General features: G+C 53.7%; 1 protein-coding gene across 3 annotated transcripts in view; it reads left to right on the forward strand.

The window, feature by feature from the left end:
* Positions 1-2,090: 2,090 nt before the first annotated feature.
* The window catches only part of MARK4 (microtubule affinity regulating kinase 4), a 52,977-nt gene continuing 33,147 nt past the window's right edge, over positions 2,091-21,920 (forward strand). For 2 of the 3 annotated variants that reach the window (XM_054540695.2, XM_024237634.3), the window contains exons 1-7: positions 2,091-2,442; positions 9,778-9,978; positions 13,936-13,989; positions 14,142-14,190; positions 15,511-15,576; positions 15,671-15,741; positions 17,064-17,120. In XM_054540695.2, the coding sequence (XP_054396670.2) occupies positions 2,392-2,442; positions 9,778-9,978; positions 13,936-13,989; positions 14,142-14,190; positions 15,511-15,576; positions 15,671-15,741; positions 17,064-17,120 (549 nt within the window). In that variant the 5' untranslated portion in view covers positions 2,091-2,391. Of the gene's footprint in view, positions 2,443-9,777; positions 9,979-13,935; positions 13,990-14,141; positions 14,191-14,998; positions 15,023-15,510; positions 15,577-15,670; positions 15,742-17,063; positions 17,121-21,920 lie in introns of those variants that run through there. The other variant, XM_054540696.2, reaches the window with a different exon arrangement.

Raw genomic sequence — 21,920 nt, forward strand, 5'->3', positions numbered from 1 at the left:
GCTATTATTATTCGGAGACAGGAAACCACAGTGGTTGAGAGAGGGTCCAAGTTTTGGAACTTGGGAGCACTTGGATTCAAATCGTAGCCCTGCCACTAATTTGCCGTGTGACCTTCAGTGTGTGACGTTTCTCCCTTCCTTGGGCCTCTGTTTCCTCATCTGTAAATGGGATTGATAAAGATGCTCCCTACCTCCTGGGGTGGCAGAAAGGAGAAACTGCTCAGAGCCTGGCACAAGGGCAACTGCCATGAGTCTATGTTGCTGATAGTATCAAGCAGTGCTGTGCTGCTGACTTGCACAACCAGCTTTTGGCTGAGTGCAGGGTAGTCCCAGCACTTTGGGAGGCCGAAGTGGGAGGATCGCCTGAGCCTGAGAGTTGGAGATCAGCCTGGGCAATATGGCTACAAAAAATTAGCTGGGCGTGGTGGTGCACACCTGTAGTCCCAGCGACTCGGTGGGGCTGAGCTGGGAGGATTGCTTGAGCCCGGGATGTCCAGGCTGCGGTGAGCCATAATCGTGCCACTGCACTCTAGCCTGGGTGATGCAGTGAGACCCCGTCTCAAAAACAAAACAAAGCAAAGCAAAACAAAACACCCCCAGCTCTGTGCAGGTGGGGGTGGGGAGCCTTAATTTGTAGAATTTGCCAGTTTCCATGGTGTAAATATTTCCACCATGGCTAATTTCAAGCTACCAAGGTGATATAACATGGCATTTTTGCCCCCATTATATAGTAATTTTACTGTGCAGCTACAATAGATGTAAGTAACCTCAAGATCACAGATAATGGCAAATGTAGTAAGATAATTAGGATGTGATGAGTATGTATTACTTGTACCCTTAATGTAATTTAATTGTAGGTTTGCATAATTTAATTTTTAATAATGGCTGTGTTTAACAACCAGTTCCAAAATTCCTGAGACATAACAATCAGCTCGCTCCAGCCAGATCCAGCACACTGCTGTTTTAGAAGGGGAAACTGAGGCTCAGGAAAATAAGCCTCAGATAGACGAAGGCAGGGCACAGACCCCTTCCCAAAACCATGTGACTCCCAGGCCAAGACTATGTAATACCTGTCTTTCTTTCATCCCACCCCGGTCCACAGAGCATGGATGGTCCCCACATCGCTGTGTGGCCTCCAAGAGGCTCTTGTCCTCTCTGGTCTCAGTCTGCCCGCATGGGGGAGTGGCTGTGCCCTGCAGGCGAATACCTGCACAGGGTTCCTTCGCACCTGCCAGTGAGCAACACACGGATTCTTCCTCTCACTTTACGAACTGGGAAAGTGAAGCCCAGAAAGGGCAAGTGCTTGCCCCGGGTCATACAGGTGGACAGAGAGGGTCCCCACACCCCAGCTGGGATGCAAAGGAGAGGATGCTGCAGCCCCAACCTGGGGGTCTGGAGCTATGTGGGTGAGTGGAGGCAGCCTGACTAGGGAGGTCACTGAGCCCTCAGCAGTGGCCAAGCCCTGCACACCATCCCCTTCACCCACCCCACCCTTAGGCCTCCGAGGGGAGAGCTTCCCCCGCCCCCCCCGCCAACTGGGGAGAGAATGGGCCGGGGGGAGGGACAATGTGGGCAGCGCCTCTGGGGGCTTCTCTGGCTCAGTCCCTTTATCTCCATCTCTTCACAGATCTCTGCGTCTCTGTATCTCTTTGTCTCTCCCTGTGTGTTGGGGGGTCTCTCTCAGTCTTTGTCCCTCTGCGTCTCTGGGTCTCTCGGTCTCTGTCTCCCTGCGTCTCTCTCTGTCTTCTGGCTCTCCGTTCATCTCCTTGCGCCTCTCTCTCCACCCTTTTGTAACTCGTCTCTCTCTCTTTGTGTCTCTCTATCTCTACGTCTCTTGATCTCGCTCTCTGCGTCTCTGGCGCTCTGCCCCGGCCTCTCTCTCCCCTTCTCTCCTCTCCAGTGCGCCTCTCCTCTCGGGCGAGAACACGCTCCCCGCCGGCGCGCCCAGACCCGCCTCCGCTCCCGGAGCCCCCGGCGCCCTGGACCAGCCCGGGCCTGCGCCTTTAAGGGCCGGCGGCGGGGGGCGGGGTCCCGGCGCCCCGCCCTGCCCGCCCTTCCCCCTGACGTCCCTTCCTCCCTCCCCAGCCCCTCCACCGCCTCCCTCCGCCGCCGCCTGGGCCGGCTCCGCGCCCCCTCCGCGGCCCCCGCCCGCCCGCCTGCCCGCCGCCCCCATGGCGCCCGGGGTCCCCGCTGCACGGGGCCACTAGGACCCTCGGCGTCCCCTCCCCTCCCCCGCCCTGCCCCCTCTCCCGCGGCGCGGACCCGGGCGTTCTCGGCGCCCAGCTTTTGAGCTCGCGTCCCCAGGCCGGCGGGGGGGGAGGGGAAGAGAGGGGACCCTGGGACCCCCGCCCCCCCCACCCGGCCGCCCCTGCCCCCCGGGACCCGAAGAAGATGTCTTCGCGGACGGTGCTGGCCCCGGGCAACGATCGGAACTCGGACACGGTGAGTGGGGCCCGGCCCCTTGGGGAGCCCTGGCTGGGTTCAGCCGTCAAACCCTTCTCCCCGTTGTGCCCCTCGCCCCGCGAGCCCCTACCCTCGTTTCCTGAGCCCGACCCGGCTCGTCACCTCTCGACCCCTCCCGGACTCCCAGGCCTCTCCGCCCTCCCCACCTTTTCCAGCCCAGCCCGACCCCTGGGGGCGCCCCTCTCTCGGGACCCCTCTCGTCCCCGTGCAGACCGCTTCCGCTCGGGTCTGTTCCCTCCAGGAAGCCCCCTCCCCTGCTTCCAGGAGCCCCTCCTTTCTCTCGCGTGTGCTGAGCCCTTTCCCCTCCAGGCCGTCCGCGTCCGACACCTCGCCCCTTCTCGGATTTGCAGGGCCCCTGACCCCCCAAGGCCCGGCCCTGGCACTCTCAGCAGGGCCTGGCCCAGTCCTGCCTCTGGCTCCGGCCTTCCCTGTCTGGGGCTGGGTGCCGACTCCCCAGGAGCCCCCTCCTCTCATTCCCAGCCCTCTGCTCCTCCAGGGCGCACCCGGGGCGCCTGTGGGCAGCCCCTGGCAGGAAGCTGGTTTCCACCTCTCCTGGGCCCCGGCCCTTTTCTGGCTTCTTCAAGGTCTCTCCCGTCCCAGGCCTGGTCCCCATCTTCCAAGCAGCCGTGTCCCTAGATCCCAGCACCCCGGGGCCCCCAGATGCCACCTGGACCCTTTCTGGTTTCTTCCTCTCCCGGGAAGCCTTGGCCTCCAACTTCCAGGCCCCCACTTCACCCAGGCTCGTATTTCTAGGCCCTGGACCAGTCTGACTCCAGGCCTCATCCGCCCTCTATCAACTTCTCAGCTTCAGGCAAGCCCCTTCCCCAACCCCCAACCTCTGGACCCCCTGCTAGGCCAAACTCAGGCCCCTTCCCCACAAACCACCGTCCTTTCTCCTGCCCCAGGGCCTCCCCCTTCCTTGCTGGGGGTCTGGCCTTCCAAGGAAGCCCCCTCCTCAGCTTCAGAGGCCTTCCTCAGCTACAGGGCCTGGCCCCAGATCCTTCTTCCAGAAAACTCCTGGACCTGAAGCCTCTCATCTTGCCCTGGCTTCAAGCCCTTTTCTCTTGGGTCAATCTGCTGGAAGTCTTCTCCCCAAATTTCTAGACCCCTTGACCTTCCCCAGGGCTCATCCTTTATTCATCTGGGCTGCTCCTTGCCCAGGAAGTCCCTACCCCGTACTTCCAGGCCCCCCAGACCCTTCTCTAGTTTCAAGGACTGCTCCTAGAAACCCCTTTCGCTGATTCCTAGGAGCTTCCCCAAGACCCAGGGATTCCTGGCCTCTGACTTCTACTGTCCCCATGGCTTTGTCACTTTCCACCATTCCCAGGCGCCCCCTGCCCCTACACTGCTTCCCAGAGAGTCCCAGAGAGGCCCCTCCCCATCTCCTGTGTCTCTGATCACTGATCACTTCCAAAGACCTGCCCACCACCCGGTCCTAGACTTCTCCCCAGCTGGGATCTTTGTGCTTTTCTCCAAATCCTTCTGCCAGGTCCCTGTTCCCCTTCCCCCTGTTTCCCTCACCTCCGACAGATGCCCCGCGCCTCACACACCATCAGAGAGATTTATATCTGTCCCTTCCTCATCTTGCAGATCCCTCCCTCACAGAGACCACTCCGCATCATCACTATGGGCCAGAACTCCAATTTGGAGTCTAATGAAATGCCCACCACCTCTGTTCCTTGTTACAATCTACAGTGAGGTGCCAGGGGCTCCACAGTCCTGGGTTCTAATGCTGGCATGGCCAGCTGGTTTGCCTTGTGTCCTCAGACAACCAGTTCTCCCTTTCTGAGCCTCAGTTTCCTGCCCTGGAAAATAGGGGTGACCGCTTGAGTGCCTCCAATGCTTACTCGATTCAGGCGAAGCCTGGCACCTAGGAAGCACTCCACAAATGCCAGCTGCTATTGTGGCTGTGGGTATGAGTCAGACAGCCCGTGGATTCTCAGCTCAGGGCTGTTATTAGTTGTTGAGTGAGGCTGCAGATTCACTCCCAGCTTGCAGCCTCAGTTTCCTTATCTCTAAATCGGGTTGATGATGACCCCCCACTGTTAGGGATGTTTGCAGGAGCCAGCGACGTGATGTGACTAAGGTGCACAGGGCCTGGCATGTGTCGTGGCTGTTGTGGTTATTAGTACTACTTTAATTGTTCAGATAAACTTGGGTTCACATCCTGTTTCTGTCCCTCCCTGGCTGTGTGACCTCGGGCAAGTAACCTCACCTCTCTGAGCCTTGGTTTCCTTGTCTGTTAAGTGGAATGCCTAATGACGACTTGCTGTTCCCTGGGTTGTTAAGATGCGTGCATGGTGCGGATTTGAGGATGGCTAATCCCCTTTTCTCTCTTCCAACCCTTGTCACTAAGACCTGCCTGTCAGTCCTGGTGGGGAATCACCTGCCTGCCTCTGGAATGGGAGGTTGCAGCCCCCTCTCCTGTTTCCTGGTTACCATGGCTATAGCCACGTGGGGTCATGCTCCCCCACCCCAAGTTCCAGGGCCCCCCACCAGGGGGCCAGCCTCCCCAGGTTCCCTAGCAACAGGCCCGGGCGTTGGGGCGCCAGCCGGGCGGGAGGGAGCCAGGCCAGCTGGTGGTGCAGGCCAATTTTAGCTCCCACCCCCGGCCCCCAGGGGCTTTGTCACCCACTGCCCCAGCTGCCCCTCGCAGGGGTCCCTCAGCCATGCTGCCTTCAGTGTGGTGCCATCCCACCTCCAGCTGGCTGCCCTGGCACCACCTGACAGGGGCTCTTCTCCAGGTCCTTATCTCAGTGGGGATCCGAGGCCTTATCTCCAGGATCTCCACCTGCCTCCCTGGTATCTCCTGGGAAGAAGCCTGGGGCTGTGGGGAAGCCTGGCTCAGCACTCAGGAGGAATCAGCAGGCCGGGGTTCTCATCCCAGCACTCTGCTCCATCTGCCCTGTGACCTTGGGGGAGGAACTCCCCCTGCCTGAGCCTGGGGGTCCCCATCTGGAGACTGCAGATCATAATTGGACCCACATTGGAGGCCAGGGTGAGGGCACGGCAGGCAGTGGCGGATGCGTGGTTAGAGCCCTGGCCGTGGTGGTTGGAACTGCCCAGCCGTGGGGAGGTTGTCTTTCTGCCCCTGTGTGACCTTCACATGGCACCTTCTCTCTCAAAGGCTTAGTTTCTCTGCTGGAACGTGGAGTCGCTCCCTGGGCTACTGCAGGAATTAAGTGTAGGCGAGTTACCTGTTTACACAAGACTTGGTCCATAGCATGAGCTGCTTTGTAGAAATGGTTCATGACCCAGCGTGTTAGCTCACACCTATAATCCCAGAACTTTGGGAGACCCAGGCAGGAGGATGGCTTAAGCCTGGGAGCTGAAGACTAGCCTGGACAACATAGCAAGACTCCATCTCTACAAAAAAATTTAAAAATTAGCTGTGTGTGGTGGCGCACTCCTGTGGTCCCAGCTACTCGGGAGCCTGAGGTGGGAGGATTTGCTTGAACCCAGGCAGTCGAGGCTCCAGTGAGCCTTGATTACACCACTGCACTTCAGCCTGGATAACAGAGCAAGACCCTGTCTCAAAAAAAAAAAAAAGTTCAGGTGTGAGAGGCAGTGTGGCATTGTGACAGAGAAGAGCATCAAGTCTGGTGGAAACTATCAGGCGTGGTGGCTCATGCCTGTAATCCCAGCACGTTGGGAGGCCGAGGTGGGCGGATCACCTGAGGTCAGGAGTTCAAGACCAGCCTGGCCAACATGGTGAAACCCCCTCTTTACTAAAAATACAAAAATTAGCCGGTCGTGGTGGCGGGCGTCTATAATCCCAGCCACTCGGGAGGCTGAGGCAGGAGAATTGCTTGAACCCGGGAGGTGGAGGTTGCAGTGAGTTGAGATCGTGCCATTGCACTCCAGCCTGGGCAACAAGAGTGAAACTCTGCCAAAAAAAAAAAAAAAAACTGGTGGAAACTGTTTGGGTTCAGATCGTGGGTCCAGGCCTCAGTTTCCCCACCTGTAAAATGGAGATGATAATGTGGTAATGGCCTCATATTGCATCAATGACCAGCATTAATTAAATGTTAGTTGTAGTTGCTATCAAGTGGCCCAGCAGCGCCTTTCTCAGAGACTTGGGCCCCCAGCCCATCAGCCTCTTGGCCTTTCTTCCTCCCCTCCCGTTGTCCTCCTGCTTCCCACTCCCAGCCGGAAGGGCACAGGCAGAACTGCCTTGGTGGGGGGCCTCAGGCACCCTGAACCCCAGCCCTGAAAGGGAGACACAGTCCCTGGGGCTTGCAATTAGGCCAGGGCAGCTGGGAGCAGGCAGGTGACCTGCGGGGGAGAGAGGCTGGGGAGGGACAGGACAGTAGGAACAGAACATCAGGAGGAGAGAAGCCATGGTGTGGGAGACAGCAAGTCAGGGCGCTTCTCAAGCCCTGGGTGTTTCAGGGGGTGGCAGAAGCAACAATGTTTCCCATGGAAGGAGGATAACAGGGATTCATCCAGGTCTCAGGGCCAGTGAAAGACTTGGTTACACCCCAGGGGGTGGTGGCTCAGGCCTGTAATCCCAGCACTTTGGGAGGCCAAGGTGGGTGGATCACCTGAGGTCAGGAGTTCAAGACCAACCTGGCCAACATGATGAAACCTCGTCTCTACTAAAAATACAAAATTAGCCAGGTGTGGTAGCATGTGCCTGTAATCCCAGCTACTTGGGAAGGCTGAGGCAGGAGAATCACTTGAACCCAGGAGGTAGAGGTTGTAGTGAGCCAGATCAGGCCGCTGCACTCCAGCTTGGGCAACAAGAGTGAAACTCTGTCTCAAATAGAAAAAAAATAAGACTTGATTACAATGTTTGGAGTCCAATCTGGGGCAACAGTGATTGGAATCAAATGTTAGGGGCATTCCACTGGGACTCAAATGTTGACATTTGGGTTTGAAGTAGAATTTGGGGGCTGGAGAGCTGACGGTTGATGGGTAAAATAGCATGTCAGGACCAGTGGTGGTGGAGGAGGAGCCTCGAGTCCAGATTGAGGTCAGCATTGATTGGGGTTGAGGGCAGCCTCATTTAGAGCAAAATACCGTAGAGTTGATCCAGGCTCAGGACAGGCATACCCTGCTTTTTCGCACTTTGCCTTATTGAACTTCACAGATACTGTTTTCTACAAATTGAAGGTTTCTGACGACCCTGTGTTGAGCAAACCTGTAGGCTCCATTTTTCCAACAACCTGTGCACAATTTGTGTCTCTGTCACATTTCGGTAATTCACACAATATTTCAAACTTTTTCATCATTATTATAATAGCTGTTATGGTGATCTGTGATCAGTGATGTTTTTCCTTTTTTTTTTTTTTTTTTTTTTTTTAGAGACAGGGTCTTGCTCTGTTGCCCAGGCTGGAGTGGAGTGGCATGATCATAGCTCGCTGCAGCCTCAACCTCCCGGGGCTCAAGCGATCTTCCCATCCCTGAGTAGCTGGGACTATAGGCATGTGCCACCATGCCTAGCTAATTTTTTTTTTTTTTTTAAGTTTTTCTAGAGACGGGTGTCTCACTTCATTGCCCAGGCTGGTCTCAAACTCCCTGGCTTCAAGCGATCCTTCCGCCTTGTCAATGATTTTGTTTAATTGTGATTCACTGAAGGTTCAGATGATTGTTAGCATCTTTTAACAAGAAAGTATTATAAAATTAAAGTACGTACATTGTTTTTATAGCTGTAATGCTGTTATTGCACACTCAGTAGACTACGGTATGATGTAAACACAATTTTTCTTTCTTTTTTTTTTTTTTGAGATGGAGTCCCACTCTGTCACCCAGACTGGAGTGCAGTGGCACCATCTCAGCTCACTGCAACCTCTGCCTCCCTGGTTCAAGCGATTCTCCTGCCTCAGTCTCCTGAGTAGCTGGGATTACAGGTGTGCATCACCATGTCCGGCTAATTTTTGTATTTTTAGTAGAGACAGGGTTTCCCCGTGTTGGCCAGGCAAGGTTCACACTCCTGACCTCAGGTGATCCACCTGCCTTAGCCTCCCAAAGTGCTGGAATTACAGGTGTGAGCCACCTCGCCTGGCCCATAATATTTTTTTTCTTTTTTTTTTGAGACGGAGTCTCGCTCTGTCACCCAGGCTGGAGTGCAGTGGCGCGATCTTGGCTCACTGCAAGCTCTGCCCCCTGGGTTCACGCCATTCTCCTGCCTCAGCCTCCCAAGTAGCTGGGACTACAGGCGCATACTGCCACGCCTGGCTAATTTTTTGTATTTTTAGTAGAGATGGGGTTTCACCGTGTTAGCCAGGATGGTCTCAATCTCCTGACCTCATGATCTGCCCGCCTTGGCCTCCCAAAGTGCTGGAATTACAGGCGTGAGCCACCATGCCCGGCCTTTTTTTTTTTTTTTAGACCAAGTCTCACTCTGTCACCCAGGCTGGAGTGCAGTAGAGCGATCTCGGCTCACTACAACCTCTGCCTCCCAGGTTCAAGCGATTCTCCTGCCTCAGCCTCCAGAGTAGCTGGGATTACAGGTGTGTGCCAATGCCTGGCTAATTTTTGTATTTTTTTTAGTAGAGATGGGGTTTCACCATATTGGCCAGGCTGGTCTCGAACTCCTGACCTCATGATCCACCCACCTCGGCCTCCCAAAGTGCTGGGATTACAGGCCTGAGCCACTGCACCTGGCCACCTGACCCATAATTTTTATGTGCACTGGGAATCCAAAAGATTCATGTGCATTGCTTTTTTGCAGTATTTGCTTTATTGTGGTGATCTGGAACCAAACTTGCGATATCTCTGAGGTATGTGTGTCATTAGAAAAGGAGGTTGGGGCTGGATGCGGTGGCTCACATCTGTAATCCGTACAGCCGAGGCAGGTGGGTCACCTGAGTCAGGAGTTTGAGACCAGCTTAGTCAACATGGTGAAACCCTGTCTCTACTAAAAATACAGAAATTAGCCAGGCATGATGGTGCCTGCCTGTAATCCCAGCTACTCGGGAGGCTGAGGCAGGAAAATGGCTTGAACCCGGGAGGCAGAGGTTGCAGTGAGCTGAGATCGTGCCACTGCACTCCAGCCTGGATGACAGAGCAAGACTCCATCCCAAGGAAAAAAAAAAGACAAGGAGGTTGGGGGTAGTCAGACTGCAGTGAGGGTCGAAGAAGGGGTCTGATGCCTGGGGCCCTGGATGTTGCAGATTTGGAGGATATGGGGGCTTTTGTTTCTGGAGGCATCTTTTTGTAGAGAAAGATGAAGGATGCTTGGCTCTCTGGGGCCTGAGTTTGAAAAGGGCCACAGAGGGACCGGTAGCCAGGCCTCAAGTTAACTGCAGTAGCCCACGGGTGCCACGGAAGGTGGGATTGGATAGCTCATGCTCCATCTCTCCCGCCCAGCATGGCACCTTGGGCAGTGGCCGCTCCTCGGACAAAGGCCCGTCCTGGTCCAGCCGCTCACTGGGTGCCCGTTGCCGGAACTCCATCGCCTCCTGTCCCGAGGAGCAGCCCCACGTGGGCAACTACCGCCTGCTGAGGACCATTGGGAAGGGCAACTTTGCCAAAGTCAAGCTGGCTCGGCACATCCTCACTGGTCGGGAGGTGAGTATGGGCACAGGGTGGGGCTCGGGGCAGGTCCCTGTGGGACCAGGTCTTCGGTGTATGTTGATAGAGGTCGGGATCGGCTCTGGGTTTGCTTTACGGCCTCAGGTAAGTTCCCGACTCTCTATGGGACAGGTCACAATATCTCCGATGTTCCCAGAACCACCCCCGCGGGAAAAGAGAAGTAATTTCAGGTATCCCTGAAATTGCCGGGAAATCTCAGATCACAGGCAGTCCAATGTGTGCATTGCTAAGGATGCATGCAGCTTTTGTAGATAAACCTGAGCTGTGGCCGGATGCATTGGCTCACACATGTAATCCCAGCACTTTGAGGGGCCAAGGCAGGAGGACTGCTTGAGCTCAGGAGTTTGAGACCAGCCTGGGCAACATAGCAAGACTTTGTCTCTACTAAAAAATAAATAAAAGTTTTAAAAAATTAGCTGGGTGCGGTGGTGTGTGCCTGTGGTCCCAGCTACTTAGGAGGCTGAGGCGGGAGGATCTCTTGAGCTCAGGAGTTTGAGGCTGCGGTGAGGTGTGATCTCACCACTGCACTCCAGCCTGGGTAACAGAGTGAGACCCTATCTCAAAAAATAATAATAAAATAAAATAAAAGAGAGCTGGGCGTGGTGGCTCACGCCCGTAATCCCAGTACTTTGGGAAGCTGAGGCAGGTGGATTACTTGAGGTCAGGAGTTCGAGACCAGCCTGACCAACATGATGAAACCCTGTCTCTACTAAAAATACAAAAATTAGCTGGGCGTGGTGACGCATGCCTATAATCCCAGCTGCTCAGGAGGCTGAGGCAGGAGAATTGCTTGAACCCAGGAGGCGGAAGTTTCAGTGAGCCAAGATCATGCCACTGCAGTGCAGCCTGGGTGACAGAGCGAGACTCTGTCTCAAAAAAAAAATAAAAAGGCCTGGTGTGGTGGTTGACTTCTATAGTCCCAGCACTTTGGGAGGCCAAGGCAAGTGGATCACCTGAGATCAGGAATTCAAGACCAGCCTGGCCAAAATGGTAAAATCTCGTCTCTACTAAAAATATAAAGATTAGCTTGGTGTGATAGCAGGCACCTGTAATCTCAGCTACTTGGGAGGCTGAGGCAGGAGAATTGCTTGAGCCCAGGAGGCAGAGGTTGCGATGAGCCAAGATTGCGCCACTGTACTCCAGCCTGGGCAACAAGAGCGAGACTTTGTGTCAGAAAAAACCACAAAAAACAAAAAACTGGCTGCGTGCAGTGGCTCATGCCTACAAACCCAGCGCTTTGGGAGGCCGAGGCAGGTGGATCACCTGAGGTCAGGAGTTTGAGACCAGCCTGGCCAACATGGCAAAACCCCATCTTTACTAAAAAAAAAAAATACAAAAATTAGCCAGGCGTGGTGGTGCGTGCCTGTAATCCCAGCTACCTGGGAGGCTGAGGCAGGAGAATCACTGGAACCCAGGAGGCAGAGGCCGCAGTGAGCCAAGATTGTGCCATTGCACTCTAGCCTGGGTGACAGAGCAAGACCATCTCAAAAAATAAATAAATAAATAAATAAAAAGTAAATAAATTAAAAATAAAAAATAAAGTTAAATAAACCTGAGCTGCCTCTCTGTTTTAAGGGTGGACTTTGGTTCCTTGAAATCTTCCTGTGATCTGGAGAACACAGCAGGTTTATTTATGTTGTATTCTCAGTTACACACAGTCTCACTCTCCCCACCTCCTCTTCCAGAGCAGGCATCTGTGCTGAGTATGGTGACATTATTGCAAAAAGGGCCCACACAGGCTTTGCAGCTTAGATATGAGGTCTCTAACTCACTTAGAGGAAAAGGAATGGTGGGTGATTTCATGATTTCCCCACCCCTCCTTCAGCTTCAGAGAAATGATTGGAATGAATTATCCTGCCTTGGATGGACTCTCTCCTGCCTTCACACTGTCGACACCATACACCCAAAAGACACCAGGCCCCGACGGTCTTACAGGCACATTCTACCAGATGTTCACATTTTATGCCAGTTTTTCCAGAGACTAAAGAAAGAACCGCCACTGCCTGACTGGTTTTTATGTGCTAGTTTGTCCTTAAGAGCAAAACCAGACAATTAACAAAATTACAGGCCAATCTGGTGAACGTAGGTACAAAAATCTTATACAAAATATTAACAAACAGAACCTGGCAAATCGATTAAAGAAAGCTGTGTGGTGATGAAACTGGCTTTATCTCAGGAATGCAAAGTTCTTTTCCCTTTGACAATTTATTCATGTACTTCACCACATTCTCAGATTAAAGAAGAGAAACCATATGATCGTCTCAATACTGGCATAAAAAGTGTTTGATAAAATTTTTAAAAACCCGTTCGTGAGAATATGAGGAAAGCTAAGGGGCTGTCTCTTCCATGAAGAACACATGGTTCCCTATATGTGGATCTGGTTCCAGGGGTTTCTGAGAGGGACCTGGCCCCATCTCTGTTTTAAAAATAAAATAAAAGTTTCACTGCAGACCGGGTGCGGTGGCTCGCGCCTGCAATCCCAGCACCTTAGGAGGCTCAGGCAGGCGGATCACCTGAGGCTGGGCATTCAAGACCAGCTTGGCCAACATGTAGAAACCCCGTCTCTACTAAAAATACGAAATTAGCCAGGCGTGGTGACGCATGCCTGTAATTCCAGATATTCGGGAGGCTGAGGCAGGAGAATCCCTTGAACCTGAGAGTTGGAGGTTGCAGTGAGCCAAGATCGCGCCATTGCACTCCAGCCTGAGCAACAAGAGGGAAACTGTCTCAAAAAAAAAAAAAAAAAGTTTCACTGCAAAAGAAGTATAAGGAGAGTTCAGTGACATTCTGATTTTCTCCCCAAATGTATCTCAAAGCTGTTTTAAAAGTTGTATTTAAGAGGTAGATTCCATCAGGCTGCGTAAGTTCAAATCTGGCCCACAACTTACTACAATTTACTAGCCATGTAACTTTGGCCAAGTGACTAAACAGCTCTGTGCCTCAGTTTCCCTGTTGGTAAAATGATGATAATCCTGTTAGCCAAATGTTGGTGGCATGTGCCTGTGGTCCCAGCTACTTGGGAGGCTGAGGTGGGAGGATCACTTGAGCCCAGGACGTCAAGGTTGCAGTGAGCTATGATCACACCACTGTAACACCACTGTACTCCAGCCTGGGAGACAGAGCGAGGCTCTGCCTCCAAAAAAAAAAAAAAAAGTCGGGGGGTGGGTGCGGAGAATGAGAGGGATAATCCTAGCACTTATCTCACAGGTTGTTGGGAGGATTAAGAGTTCTCATTTGTAAAGCACATAGGCCTGGTAGTGAGGGCTTAGCGGATGTTAGCCAGTTGTTATTTATTCCTCTGTTCATTTGTTCAAAATAAAGATGTAATGGGTGAGTGATCTTCGTTGCCCTCACAAAGGGATCCCCTCAAGGTCTCGGCCATGCCCACATCCACTCAGGCAGCTCTGGAGCAGTGTCAGCTAGGCCCTGCTGTGGAATAAGGATATTTCTCTGCAGAAGTGAGGGTGGCAGTGGAGACAGTGAGGACAGCTTGTGCAAAGGCCCTGAGGCCCTAAGTTCCCCATCCACTGGGTATGGCCCAGAGTGAGGGCTTTTCTGGGAGAGGGGGCAAAGGAAGGATATCCCGGGGTGATCTGAGCTGGGCCAGCTGGAGTGCAGTGGTGCCATCTTGGCTCACTGCAACCTCTGCCTCCCAGGCTCAAGCGATTCTCCCACCTCAGCCTCAAGCGACTCTCCCACCTCAGCCTCCCGAGTAGCTGGGATTACAGGCGCCTGCTACCACACCCGGATAATTTTTGTATTTTTATTAGAGACAGGGTTTCGTCATGTTGACCAGGCTGGTCTCGAACTCCTGGCCTCAAGTGATCCTCCCTCCTTGGTCCTCCCAAAATGCTGGGATTACAGGCCTGAGCCACCATGCCCAGTGGGGCTTGTGGCACCTTGACCGTCCCTCCTCCTTTCCTCCCCCTCTAGGTTGCCATCAAGATCATCGACAAAACCCAGCTGAATCCCAGCAGCCTGCAGAAGGTGAGGCTGGGGAGATGGGGGAGAGCAGGAGCCAGGCTTCCGGGACAACCGGGTGACCCACCTGAACCCTCCTGCTGGGTCCCGGCTGGGGAAAGGATCCCCCAAGCCACCCACCCTCACTCTCCTCTGTCTTCCTTTCTGGCCACGCCCAGCTGTTCCGAGAAGTCCGCATCATGAAGGGCCTAAACCACCCCAACATCGGTGAGGAGGGAACGGGAGCAGGGGCAGGCCACCAACTGGAACACTTGCAAAAGAGTTGGGGGTGGTGGCAGTGGTTAGAATAGTTCGAGACCCGCCAGGCGCAGCGGCTCACTCCTGTAATCCCAGCACTTTGGGAGGCCGAGGCGGGTGGATCACTTGAGGTCAGGAGTTCGACACCAGTCTGACCAACATGGTGAAACCCTGTCTCTACTGAAAATACAAAAATTAGCAGGGCATGGTGGCGGGCGCCTGTAATCCCAGCTACTCGGGAGGCTGAGGCAGGAGAATTGCTTGAGCCCAGGAGCCAGAAGTTGGAGTGAGCCGAGATCTCACCACTGTACCCCAGCCTGGGCAGTAAAGCAAGACTTCGTCTCAAAAAAAAAAAAAAAAAAAAAAAGGGTTAGAGACCTGGTTTCTCATAGTTGCATCACTGCTGTGTGACCTTGGGCAAGTCACTTAACCTCTTTGAGCCTCTATTTTCTCTTCTGGAGTAGGGGTGATAAGAGGGCCTATTACCAGGTCATTGTGAGGATTGACAAAGATCATGCATCCAAAATGCTTAGTTTGGGCTGAGCTGTGGGACTCGGTCCAATTATTTCCACCAGCATCAACATCCTCACTGTCATTATCATTGGGCAGAGGCGGGAGAGAGGGGTCTTTAGGGAGAGAAGCGGAGTTTAGCTTCGCCTGGATGTGGCTGCAGCATTTGTTCATTCATTCATTCATTTACTCAGTAATTATTGATTGAGTGGCCGCTATGTGCCGGACCCTGGGGACACAACAGGGAAGAAAACAAGACACAAATCTCTGGCCTCATGGAGCTGACATTCATGTGAGAGAGAAAGTGGAAAGGGTGGCTGGGCGCGGTGGCTCACGTCTGTAATCCCAGCACTTTGGGAGGCCGAGGCGGGTGGATCACCTGAGGTTGGGAGTTCGAGACCAGCCTGACCAACATGGAGAAACCCCGTATCTATTAAAAATACAAAATTAGCCGGGTGTGGTGGCGCATGCTTGTAATCCCAGCTACTCGGGAGGCTGCGGCAGAATTGCTTGAACCTGGGAGGGTTAGCAGAGATCGCGCCATTGCACTCCAGCCTGGGCAACAAGAGCAAAACTCCGTCTCAAAAAAAAAAAACGAAAGTGGAAAGGGTGGTAGAGGCGGGCTGAGGAGTTTGGAAAATCTTGCTGTCAGTAGGGAGCCATTGAGTGTTCTTGAGTTGGGCAGGGGGTGTTATGGTTGGCACATTTGCATAGTTACTGAGGACAGATTAGGAGGGGCCCTTTCTCCCTAACGCTCTACACTGTTCCCAACCATTGTAGTGAAGCTCTTTGAGGTGATTGAGACTGAGAAGACGCTGTACCTGGTGATGGAGTATGCAAGTGCCGGTGAGCTGCCCACCCTCTCCGCCCTGCCCCTGTGCCACCCCCCCCCCCCCGCCCCCACACCTGACCCTGACCCCACTCGGCCTCTGCCCTACAGGAGAAGTGTTTGACTACCTCGTGTCACATGGCCGCATGAAGGAGAAGGAAGCTCGAGCCAAGTTCCGACAGGTTGGGGCAGGGCTGAGGGTGGGGCTGACGGGGTGCCTGGGTCCCTGGGAGGGTGTCCAAGAGCTGGACATGGTTTGGGCTGTCCAGCGACCTGGAGGCGGGGCTTAAGTCTGGGTAGGGGTGAAGGTGCAGAGCTGGGTGTGCTGGGCGTACAGTTGCTCAGATGTGAGGGCATCCGGATGTAGGTTTGCAGGTGCCCCGTTGGGTGGGTGAGAGGATGTTTGGGCATGAAGGCGCCCCGGTGGGCCAGTGTTGCATGTGTAGGGCATGTGGGTGTGCCCAGCGCATAGGTGTGTGGGTGATGGGGGCACGAAGGTGCCAGGGTGCCAGGTGTGAGTGTGCCGGAGTGTGATTCAAAAGATGTGTGGGCAGTAGCTATGTGGGTACCCAGGTATGTAGGTGTGTGGGGAAGAGGGTATAGGGCACCCCAGGTAGACAGGCAGGAGAGGGCTGAGGGGTGGTTGTGTAGGCTTGTAGGTACTAGGGCATGCCGGTATGTGGGTGCGCGGGTGTGCGAGTGCCCAGATGTATGTGTTTCCAGGTGTGTGGTAGTGAGGACACCCAGGTGTGTAAGAATGTGGTAGGGGGCCAGGTGTGGAGTAAGAGGACATGCAGGTGTGAGGGTGCCCAGGTATGTGGGATAAGAAGATGTGCAGGTATAAGGGTGCCCAGGTGTGGGTTAAGAGGAGATGCGGGTGTGAGAGTGCCCAGGTGTGGGGTAAGAGGAGATGCAGGTGTGAGGGTGCGCAGGTGTAGGGAAAGAGGAGATGTGGGTGTGAGGGTGCTGGGGTGTGAGGGGTAAGCAGATGTGCGGGTGTGAGGGTGCCAGGTGTGTGGGGTAAGAGGAGATGCGGGTGTGAGGATGCCGGGGCGTGAGGGGTAAGCAGATGTGCAGGTGTGAGGGTGCCAGGTGTGTGGGGTAAGAAGATGTGCAGGTGTGAGGGTGTCTCTTCGGGACTGTCCAGCTGCCTTGACGCTGCTGTCCTGAACTCAAGGGCCATAAGCCCTGGTGAGTTGGGGCGGCCTGTCTATCTACAGGTATGGGATATCCTCATGGGAGTTTTGAGATGTGAAGGTCAAGAGAGGCTGGTCCCCATGCCTTGGTTCCGACATCCTTGGGCATGGGGGTGTCCTGGGGGAGGCGTGTGTCTGCCCAGGTTCCACGGGCACCTCTTGCTGTGACTGAATCAGGGTGCGAGGCCCCAAGTCTTGGGCTGTGCCTTGGGGAGGCCCGGGGCCCAGTTGTGAGTGGTTTCACAGTCCACTGAGGGAGGCTGAGGGTTTTAGGAGCCACAAGTAACCAACCTTCCCCCCCGTCCCAGATTGTCTCGGCTGTGCACTATTGTCACCAGAAAAATATTGTACACAGGGACCTGAAGGTAAGCCCCCAGCCCGCTGTGATCTCGGGGACCCCAGCTCAGCCTACAGACTTCTCCCTGCCCCCACCCCTCCACGGTTCCCGTGGCCTCCAGCAAATTCCTCCAGCCCTTTTCTCCTTCTGCTCCTCCCTCCACACCCAGCACCCCCTTGACCCTTTCCCAAGCTTTTGTGGCAGAAACAAGGCTAGCAGATGGGGGAGCGGATGGGGAGGAGGGGACAGGAGGAGTGAACAAAGCAGAGAGAAACAAAGTGTCCCAGAACGGCCCTGGATGCTACAGGGCTGTTGGATAAGGACGCTGGGACATGATAAGGGGTTTGTCGCTCTCAGAGCCTTTGGGACCTTGGCATCCTCCGACCTTAGGACATTCAGGACTCCTTGAGGATTTAGGTTGCAGAGCCCCAGAGTCACTCTGCCCGCAGGGTCCCAGAGTCACAGGAATCTGAGAACTTTTTTTTTTTTTTTTTTGAGACGGAGCCTCGCTCTGTCGCCCAGGCTGGAGTGCAGTGGCGCGATCTCCGCTCACTGCAAGCTCCGCCTCCCGGGTTCACGACATGCTCCTGCCTCAGCCTCCCAAGTAGCCGGGACTACAGGCGCACGCCACCACACCCGGCTAATTTTTTATATTTTTAGTAGAGACAGGGTTTCACCGTGTTAGCCAGGATGGTCTTGATCTCCTGACCTTGTGATCTGCCCGCCTGAGCCTACCAAAGTGCTGGGATTACAGGCATGAGCCACTGCGCCCGGCCTGGAATCTGAGAACTTGAGAAGGGGCTTCGTTTTTATTTTTGTTGTCGACATGGAGTCTCACACTGTAGTTGCCCAGGCTGGAGTGTAGTGGCCCCATCTCGGCTCGCTGCAACCTCCACCTCCCGGGTTCAGGCGATTCTCCTGCCTCAGCCTCCCAAGTAGCTGAGATCACAGGTACCTGTCACCATGCCCAGCTATTTTTGTATTTTTAGTAGAGACGGGGTTTCACCATGTTGGCCAGGCTTGGTCTTGAACTCCTGACCTCAGGTGATCCACCTGCCTCGGTCTCCCAGAGTGCTGGGATTACAGATGTGAGCCACCGTGTCCAGTCTGAGAAGGGGCTTTGCGAGAAAAGCCACGTTGGCCAGTACCAGGCAGGAAGGGACTCAACAGGGCTCCAGCCCAGCTATCTGTAGGAGCCGAGCCAGGCAGCCTCCTCGAGTACCTGTGGCCCCAGGGTCCGCATTCCACACCTTCCACTGCATGTCTCAGACCTCGCACTCCAAGACCAGGTGGCTGAACGTTTGGTTGGCTCAAATCCGGTTGTCTTGACTGTCATTTTGTGAGCACCTGTGTGCTAGGCGGCATCCTAAGTGCTTTAAGGAAGTGCTTATGGAACTATCTATGAGGAAGGACTGGGTTGGTTTTGTTGTTTTGTTTTGTTTTTTTGTTGCCCATGCTGAAGCGTGATGGTTCCATCACAGCTCACTGTAGCCTCAACCTCTTGGGCTCAAATAGTTCTCCCACCTCAGCCTCCTGAGTAGCTGGAACCACAGGTGTGAGCCACGAAGCCTGGCTAGTTTTTAATTTTTTTGTAGACAAGGGATCTCACTCTGTTGTCCAGGCTGGTCTCGAATTCCTGGCCTCAAGAGATTCTCCTGCCTCAGCCTTCTGAGTTGCTGGGATTACAGGTGGGCACCACTATGCCCGGCTAATTTTTGTATTTTTAGTAGAGACGGGGTTTCACCACGTTGGCCAGGCTGGTGTCAAACTCCTGACCTCAGGTGATCTGCCCGCCTTGGCCTCCCTAAAGTGCTGGGATTACAGGTCTGAGCCACTGTGCCCAGCCACAAACCCCATTTTAAAAGCTATTATTAGATTCTAAAGAAATTCCACAGTCAAATTCCTATGGAGGACCAGGCGCAGTCTCACATCTGTAATCCCAGCACTTTGGGAGGCTGCGGTGGGAGGATTGCTTGAGCCCAGAAGTTCGAAAACAGCCTGGGCAACACAGCAAGACCCGGTCTCTACAAAAAATAATTGTAAAAAATTAGCTTGGCTGGGCGCGGTGGCTCTCACCTGTCCCAGCACTTTGGGAGGCCTAGGCAGGAAGATCGCTTGAGGCCAGGAGTTCGAGACCAACCTGGGCAACACGGTGAAACTCCATCTCTACTAAAAATACAAAAATTAGCTGGACGTCGTGGCGCGTGCCTGTAATTCCAGCTGCTTGAGAGGCTTAGGCATGAGAATTGCTTGAACCTGGGAGGTGGAGGTTGCAGTGTGCCAAGATCGCACCAGTGCACTCCAGACTGGACAACAGAGCAAGACTCCATCTCAAAAAAGAAAAAAATTAGCTAGTATGCCTGTGGTCTCAGCTACTCAGGAGGCTGAGGCAGGAGGATCCCTTGAGCCCAGGAGGTTGAGGCTGCAGTGAGCCATGATCGCGCCACTGCATTCCAACCTGGGCGACAGAGCAAGACCCTGTCTCTAATCTGAAAAAAAGAAAAATAATACAAAATGAAAACAAAAAACAAATTGCTGTAGAAGTTGAAGTGCTAACCCTTCTTCACTTCTTCCGCTGGGCTAGGGTATCCCTCCACACGGCCCTGGAGGTAGCACCTTAGAGGCTTCCATGATTAACCTGGAGGTTGTACGCCCCCGGTGGAGGGTCCCCAAAGCAGCTAACACGAGTTTTGGAGTCCTATTAGTACACCAGGGGTACCAACCAAGGGGACCAACCCAAATGTGACCTTGGGGCTGGATTGCAGAGCCTCAAATGGCAGGAAAAGAAATGTAATCCCTGGCCTGGCGTGGCGGCTCACACCTGTAATCTCAGCACTTTTTGGGAGGCCGAGGTGGGCGGATCACCTGAGGTCAGGAGTTCGAGACCAGCCTGGCCAACATGGCGAGACCTCGTCTCTACTAAAAATAAAAAAAAATAGCTGGGTGTGGTGGTGGGCGCCTGTAGTCCCCGCTACTCAGGAGGCTGAGGCCGGAGACTCGCTTGAACCCAGGAGGAAGAGGTTACAGTGAGCCGAGATCGTGCCACTGCACTCCAACCTGGGTGACAGAGTGAGACTCCATTGCAAAAATAAAAAAATTTTAAAAAGTAAGCCCTGAGCAAGGCAGATGCGATTAGATTCAGGTTTAGGGAGGAGCTCTGTGGTGTGTCTTTGTAGGGTTTGGGCCTTTATTGGGGAGGAGCTGGGGAAGAGTGGTCCAGAAATAAACCAGGAGACATAGGGAGACCTGGGAGGAAGCCAGGGATGTTGGTGACCTGGGCGAGGGAAGGACCGCGATTGGGATGGGCCAGACACGGGTGACATTTTGAAAGGTGGAGCTGTGCCTCTGTTTGTAATCAAGAGGCTGGAGGCTTCTTCCTCCACACACTGTGGAAATGGGTGGTCTTGTTTAGATTCTAGTTCTGCTGCTTTCTCGCAATGGGCATGAGATGTGGCCTCCCAGAGCTTCTGTTTCCTCCCCGGTGGCCTCCCAGAGCTTCTGTTTCCTCCCCGGTGAAATGGCAATTGCAAGACCGCATGCCGCAAAAAAATAGACAAAACTTTGTAACAATACAAAACGTTTATTTATTTATTTATTCATGTATTTTTGAGATGGAGTCTCGCTGTGTTGCCCAGGCTGGAGTACAGTGATGCAATCTCAGCTCACGCGATTCTCCTGCGTCAGCCTCCCAAGTTGCTGGGATTACAGGCGTCCGCCACCACGCCTGGCTGATTTTTGTATTTTTAGTAGAGACGGGGTTTCACCATGTTGCCCAAGCTAGTCTCGAACTCCTGACCTCAGGAGATCTGCCTGCCTTGGCCTCCCAAAGTGCTGAGATTACAGGTGTGAGCTACCGTGCCCGGCCATGAAATGTTTACTGATCACTGACTACGTTCTAGGGGCCGCTGTGAGCACTTTACGCTTAAACCCACAACCGTGCTTGAGGCAGGTGTCGGGATCACCCTCAGTTTACATACAAGGAAACTGAGGCACAGAGAGGTCTGGTAACCCACCTAAAGTTCACACAGCGAGTGAGTGATGGAGCTGGGATTTGCAGCTGGAATTCTCCAAGAGTCTATAGTTTCACCTTCACATTATGCAGACGGACACTGTTACAATTGATAGTCCACAGAGCCCAGTGCATGGTAGATACGCAACCAGGATTAGATTATTGCTTTCATTTTCCTGGGTCTTGAGCAATCAGGCCTTATTTTGTTTCTGCTGGGTAACTTGAGGCTCCAAGAGGGGCAGGAGATTACCTGAAGAGCCCTAGATCTACAGACCACACGGGGTAATAGTGATATTACATAGTGTTCACTGGGTATGAAATACTGTTCTAGCTTTTCTTTTTTTTTTTTTGAGACAAGTTCTCACTCTGTTGCCCAGGCTGGAGTGCAGTGGCACAGTCTCAGCTCAGTGCAACCTCTGCCTCCCAGGTTCAAGCAATTTTTGTGCCTCAGCCTCCTGAGTACCTGGGACTACTGGCGCACACCACCATGCCCAGCTAATTTTTATCTTTATGTTTTTTTTGAGACGGAGTTTTGCTCTTGTTGCCCAGGCTGGAGTGCAATGGTGTGATCTTGGCTCACTGCAACCTCCACCTCCTGGGTTCAAGCAATTCTCCTGCCTCAGCCTCCCGAGTAGCTGGGATTATAGGCATGTGCCACCACGCCCGGCTAATTTTGTATTTTTAGTAGAGACAGGGTTTCTCCATGTTGGTCAGGCTGGTCTCGAATTCCCGACCTCAGGTGATCTGCCCACCTCGGCTTCCCAAAGTCCTGGAATTATAGGCGTGAGCCACCGTGTCCAGCCCAATTTTTGTATTTTT

The sequence above is a fragment of the Pongo abelii genome, chromosome 20 (genome assembly GCF_028885655.2).
Source record: "Pongo abelii isolate AG06213 chromosome 20, NHGRI_mPonAbe1-v2.0_pri, whole genome shotgun sequence".
Lineage (NCBI taxonomy): Eukaryota > Metazoa > Chordata > Mammalia > Primates > Hominidae > Pongo > Pongo abelii.